Genomic DNA, 6,101 nt, shown 5'->3' on the forward strand with positions numbered 1-6,101 from the left:
TACGTCACCAAGAAGATTGAAGGCCTCAGTCAGAGCTATGTCTAACATACCAATGCCTTGAGCAAACAGCTTGTTGAGGTGCTCCCGGAAATGCTGAAAAAATAACGTTTGGGAAGAAAACATTTCGATTACGGAGACAAGAAGACCAAACAAGAGTGAAAAAACATAGACGGCGAAGGAATTAGAGGAGAGAGAAAAAAAAGAGAGACAAATTTGGGATAACAACGGTAAAAACACTTTAATAAAAACTTAATGTGATTTGCTCGTAACACACAGAGAAACAATATGTTTCACTAAACCATCATTTTGTGTGTGAACAGAGATTGCAACAATGGTCTGGGGTCTTAAACATGAGCCTTTTTTTCTTTTTGCGGAAATTGTGTTGGAGTGAAATGTCACATACTGACTGTAGGAACAAAAATCACCTGTTTTCCTTCCACTCTTTTAAGCTGGCAACCGGTCAGTCTACTTTGTTTGCAAGTGTCTGAGTCTGTTCATAGGTGTGTTTGTGCCACAAAGGGTGCATTATCTCTCTGGAAATTACAGTAATGATGAGTTTAATGTTGTCAACAGCCTAACAGGCCCCATGTGCATGTCTCATTATTTGCCTGGAGGAAAATGGCGCGCACAAACACGCACACATGCACGGACGCAAGCACACAGGCACAGCCACACACAGCCACACACATATACACACACACACACACTTCTATTTGATCAATGGCAATCAAAGCATTACATACAATATATAATTATTTAAGGGTCTAGGTTATTTTACTACACCTTTCCTTTCACTCACTTTATATTTATCTCCTCCATTCAGTTCCTTCCTGACTGGAGGAGGAACGTCTCTCAATGCACAGTATGTAGCCCAATCAGAATAAGGCCATATTAGAGCCTGCTCACTTGGAAGCAAACATTCACACACACGCAGGTGTAAGCTTCAGCAACAAACACATTAATATGTGCACAAAAACAACCTCTAGCGTCCCTGACAACATCCCCGTATGGCAAAAAGACACAACCTTTTCTTTGACGTGAATAAAAAGCTTAATTGGTTCCAACAGAAGGCTGTACCCTGTGTGCGAAAGTTAAGATTAAAAGTAATTTGTCTCGCACACTAGGCTATGTTCAATCCAAGGCACAGCAGTGAACTAAAGTGGCAGATGCAGAAAGTCGGTTTCAAAAAAGAAAATGTACACTGGACATCAAACACTTTAATGGTTCAAACACATTTTAATCAATCCTTGCTACAGCCAGTTTATGATATGCTATTTGCTATAGCCTAAAGTTTTGATTTTTAGAGCAAGTTATTTATCACAACATGGGGGATGGTTCAACTCTGCTCAATGCATGGAAAAGAGAGGTAGAAAATTAGTTGGACCCAAAAACGCAAAAAAACAGCAGAATTCAAGTGAGACCTCTTGCTGCAGCTCTCACTCTCCCCTTTGTGTCACAGACAATGAATGCATGCTCTGAACAGCCAATATGAATGCTCGATCTCTGAACTGACCTGGGATTGACCAAAGTCACCTGTACCAGGTAGATTTTCTAAAATCTGAATACAGAGCCAAGAGGTGCAGAAGTCTAGTTTTCTCTCAGACCACTTGAATGGTAATATGCTGAAAGATTATTATGGAATGTTTGCCCAACAACACCAAAAATAAAGTGCCTTCCACAGCTTTAGGACTGTGCTAATTTGGTTGGTTGAGTGAAGTTTGGACCTGTCACCTTGATATAGTCAAAAAGAGGCTGTCTAAAATATTTTAACCAGCTTTAGCCTTTTCTAACCTAGACATTGCTGATGCTGTTTGAGCTGCAAATAAATCATTTATTATTTCTGGGATTTCTGACTTTCGTTCTACTTTAGTTAGTTACTACATGTGTCATCTGTTAAATGAGTATCCATGACATAACTGGAGCACACTGCTCAGCAGACCTTCAGTCACATTTTAGAGGACTGCTCTGAGTCTAAGCCCAACAACTGTTAGAAAGAGATAATACTGGAAATCATTAGTGTTTACCTTAAGGCTTTAAATATTAGCCTGGAACTACTGCGCATGTAAGTAATAATCAGACAGGTCAAATTAGACAAACAACTACTCATGGTAATATAGCCATAGCAGGTATGTATGACCCAGTTGAGTACAGAATACTAGAGGCAATACAGAAGATTCAGAGATGAAGAAGGGGGTCATGCTACAATAATTGCAAGGATTCTCATGTGCCATTTAATGAAAATGTCTTGTATGCAGAGCTCAATCTGTATACTGTACATACATGCCAACACAGTTAGACAAACAGTCCCCATAATATTTATGCAACTCACTGCCTCAGGAATAGTCAAACCTTAATTGCAAAGCTTTAACACTGTCGGAAAAAAAAGTTTTAAAAAATGCAGCAGAAACAGAGATATGTATGTTTTTAATTCCACACGTACTTCTTCTTTCTTTTCAAAACCTACAGTACCCGCAATGCACAATTCGGTCAGAGAATTGGGTGTGTCATGCTAGTAGCGGCTAATGTGGCCTTAAGCAGAGATCAGCTCACACACACACACACACACACATACACGCGCGCTCAATGTAGATTCATGTGTGATGTGCAATACTTATATTGCATTCTGTCTTAAACCTTTACTATTATGTCAGTTAAATATTTTCAAATTAATTTGTATTGTGTGTAATATACAATAAATAATGTATGACTTCTAACTGATTGTAACAGGAAAAAAAACAGAAGACAAGGAGAGAAAGACTTACATCTTTGTTTGTGACATCTGCTTGGACCAGAGTTCCATTTAGGCACGGCTCTACATAATGCAATTCCTCATTGTACTAAAAGAATACAAAAGGAATAATTAAAGTAATCATTTTTCTCACTTTTAATTGTGCTTTATATACAGAAATGTTTAAAAATTCTAAATGTGAAGATGACAGAAACTTCACTCATCTTGATGAAAAGCACACACACATGCACACACTGAACAGTACCGTACACAATGTACCCAGTGCCTGCCATTCTGTGATAATACTCATCATTTAATGCATGTATTAGACTTCAAAGTCCAAGAAAGGGAATGGAAATGTGTTCCTCCACAGCCAGCAATTTTCTGTCTATGTGCATATGCATCTGTGTGTCTGTCTATGTGTGTTCTGTGTCTACTAGGGGTGTACGATTCAGAAAATGTCACGATCCGATTCACATTTTTTGGCTCACAATTCAATTCATTAAAACAAATTCAATTAGTTTTTTATTTTATTGTAATATCCTGTTATGATGCATGTGTATGCTGTGTGTTGTTATTGCCACTCTTCATTCTAACCCCAACCGGCCCGTCAGACACCGCCTACCAAGAGCTTGGGTCTGACCGAGGTTTCTGCCTAAAAGGAAGTTTTTCCTCGCCACTGTCGCACTGTTGCTTGCTCTGGAGGAGACTACTAGAACTGTTGGGTCCTTGTAAATTCTGGAGTGTGGTCTATCTGTATAGTGTCTTGAGATAACTCTTGTTATGAATTGATACTATAAATAAAATTGAATTGAATTGAATTGAATTGTGTGTGAGGTCTGTAAGCTTCTGGGAACTTGAATTCCCTCTTGTGAATCAATAAAGTATCTATGTATAATGGGATTGCAGTAGACATACACTAAAAACATTTTTTTAAATGAAATTACAAACAAATGTATTAATCGATTTTGAATCGGTAGAGCTTTAATCGCGATTCAAATACAAATTGATTTTTTTGGACACCCCTAATGTATACATTGCAATTTGAAACAAACTCACTGCAGATATTTTAGACAAAACGCATAACAACTTTACAAACTGAACAACTGTATTTTAATAAAGAACATTTATTTATTTATGATACATTATTCATTCACAAAGAAAATTGGTGACCTTAAAGGTTGGATTTTTCCTAATTTTTTTAAGGCATTAAGATAACTTAAGCATCATTTCCAAAAGATGATTTTTTTATTCCTCTTTTTAGTCAACTTTAACATGGGTTCATAAACTTATGAGCATCACTGTAGAAGGTAACACAGTTAATGAATCACAAATAAAAAGAGGAAAGAAGAGATGAGTCAAAATCACACTTCCTTTTAAAGAGTGTTAGGGGAAAAATGTGTTTCTGCCAGATTGTCTAAATCCTCTTTTCCTTTATTTTTCAAAAGAATAATTTTCAAAATAACATGATTAGGATAACAAATGATAATGAAGACTTTGTTCTTTGGAGAAAGAGAATGGAGGCTGGCAAAGTGACTAGATACGTTTTAATTCAGCATCAGACACACTTGCAAGTGCATGGTCACAAACGCGCGCGCACGCAACACACAAACACCACACACACACACACACACACACACACACACACACACACACACACACACACACACTGTTTCATCAGACTGAGATGCGATAACAATGGTTTGGGTGCCTGAGGCGGGATCCAATCACAACTGTCTCTTTTGCAATTCAAATCTTCATTCAGCTGACTACTAATTGGTTGTGAGCGCGACAGGATAGAAAGCTGATTTGTTCCAGCATTTCCTCTGATCTGCGGAGAGGATGTGGTTGTGTATGTGTATGTGTGTGTATCTATAAAAATTGTAGAGGTTAAGTAGTGTATGTATCACCCTCACAGCTGTGTGCATATCTGCGCAGACTTACAGCGATGATGTTAAAAAAGTCATCGTCCCCAAGAGTGTCCAGTATGGAGGAGACAGTCTGCCTTGCAATGGTGAGCCTGAGACCTTTCATGCTGCCACTGACATCCACCAGGATGACCACATCCTTTGGAGAGGTAGCAGCCTGGATGTACCACTTACGGTTCCGACAGTCAAAAGCTATGACCCCGTGTTCATCCGGCTTCCACTTGATACCTTGAAGAAACCGAGTCAGCATCACAACTCAAAAGATAAATGATGAACTGCAATAGTGCTAGAGTAATAAAACAAACTGTTACCTTGGCAGAAAGAGATAAAAGGTGGCTTGATTCTTTGAGCCCTAAAGGCTTTTTGCCTAACCACATTGTTTTTTCTGTCATTTTTCTAAAACAGTCATTTCTTTTTAAGACTTCCCCTACTAAAGTCTGCTAATTTTACTCACTCACTTCTAGTGGCATTTGGCCATGTAGATATGTGAGATTTTTGCTGACACCCCAGTACAATAGAGGTGAATGTACAGTAGTGCTCAGAGCAATCGACGAATTATACAGAACAAATTAAACAGCAACATCCATATCTAGAAACTAAATAACAAATCACACACATGTAATGCAAAACATGATCTAGATATTATGTGGAGGAGACTTATGTGAGAATGTGAACGTCCAAATCAGTTGGACTGGATATTAAATGGACTTTACCCTGCCAGTTACGTAGAACAAAGTCTCTGTAATGTCCAATTGAGCCCATATGTGAATAGAGCAACTTATTTTCTCGAGAATTTACACCTAGCAAATCGCTAATGATTTTTCTATCATGCAGCTAGAACAAAACTGGAAGAAAACAAACACAGCCTAAGGTGAAGAAGTAGGGAGATTTAAACGAAGGCGTAAAACTGTAGAGACAAAGAGACAACTGAAGAGACAAAGAGATTCTGTTTTTTTTTGTCTGTTAGGGCCGATACCAAAAACTTCAGACAAATGTAAAAAGTCCATAAAGACTGTTCAGTTGATCCAGAATGCTGCAGCACGTGTTCTGACAGGAACCAGGAAAAAAGATCACATCTCTCCTGTTTTAGCTTCTCTGCATTGGTTTCCTGTAAAATCCAGAATAGAATTTAAAGTCCTTCTTCTCACCTACAAAGCTCTTCATGGTCAGGCACCATCTTATCTTAAAGAGCTCATAGTACCTTACTACCCCACCAGAGCACTGCACTCCCAGAATGCAGGGTTACTTGTGGTCCTTAGAGTCTCCAAAAGTAGAATGGAAGCGTTCAGCTATCAAGCTCCTCTCCTGTGGAACCAGGTTTGGGTTCAGGAGACAGAGACCATCTCCACATTTAAGAGTAGGGTTAAGACTTTCCTCTTTGATAAAGCTTATAGTTAGGGCTGGGGCAGGTGAGTCTTGAACCATCCCTTAGTTATGCTGCTATA

General features: G+C 38.6%; 1 protein-coding gene across 3 annotated transcripts in view; it reads right to left on the minus strand.

Moving 5' to 3' along the window:
* Positions 1 to 6,101, minus strand: part of cacna2d3a (calcium channel, voltage-dependent, alpha 2/delta subunit 3a) — a 151,105-nt gene that overhangs the window by 54,606 nt on the left and 90,398 nt on the right. For all 3 annotated transcript variants that reach the window (XM_032521692.1, XM_032521691.1, XM_032521690.1), the window contains exons 7-9: positions 4,673 to 4,884; positions 2,763 to 2,837; positions 4 to 93 (exon numbers count right to left, since the gene is read on the minus strand). In XM_032521692.1, coding sequence (XP_032377583.1) covers positions 4 to 93; positions 2,763 to 2,837; positions 4,673 to 4,884 — 377 coding nt within the window. The remainder of the gene's footprint in view (positions 1 to 3; positions 94 to 2,762; positions 2,838 to 4,672; positions 4,885 to 6,101) is intronic.

Source organism: Etheostoma spectabile, chromosome 7 (genome assembly GCF_008692095.1).
Source record: "Etheostoma spectabile isolate EspeVRDwgs_2016 chromosome 7, UIUC_Espe_1.0, whole genome shotgun sequence".
In the NCBI taxonomy this organism is placed as follows: domain Eukaryota; kingdom Metazoa; phylum Chordata; class Actinopteri; order Perciformes; family Percidae; genus Etheostoma; species Etheostoma spectabile.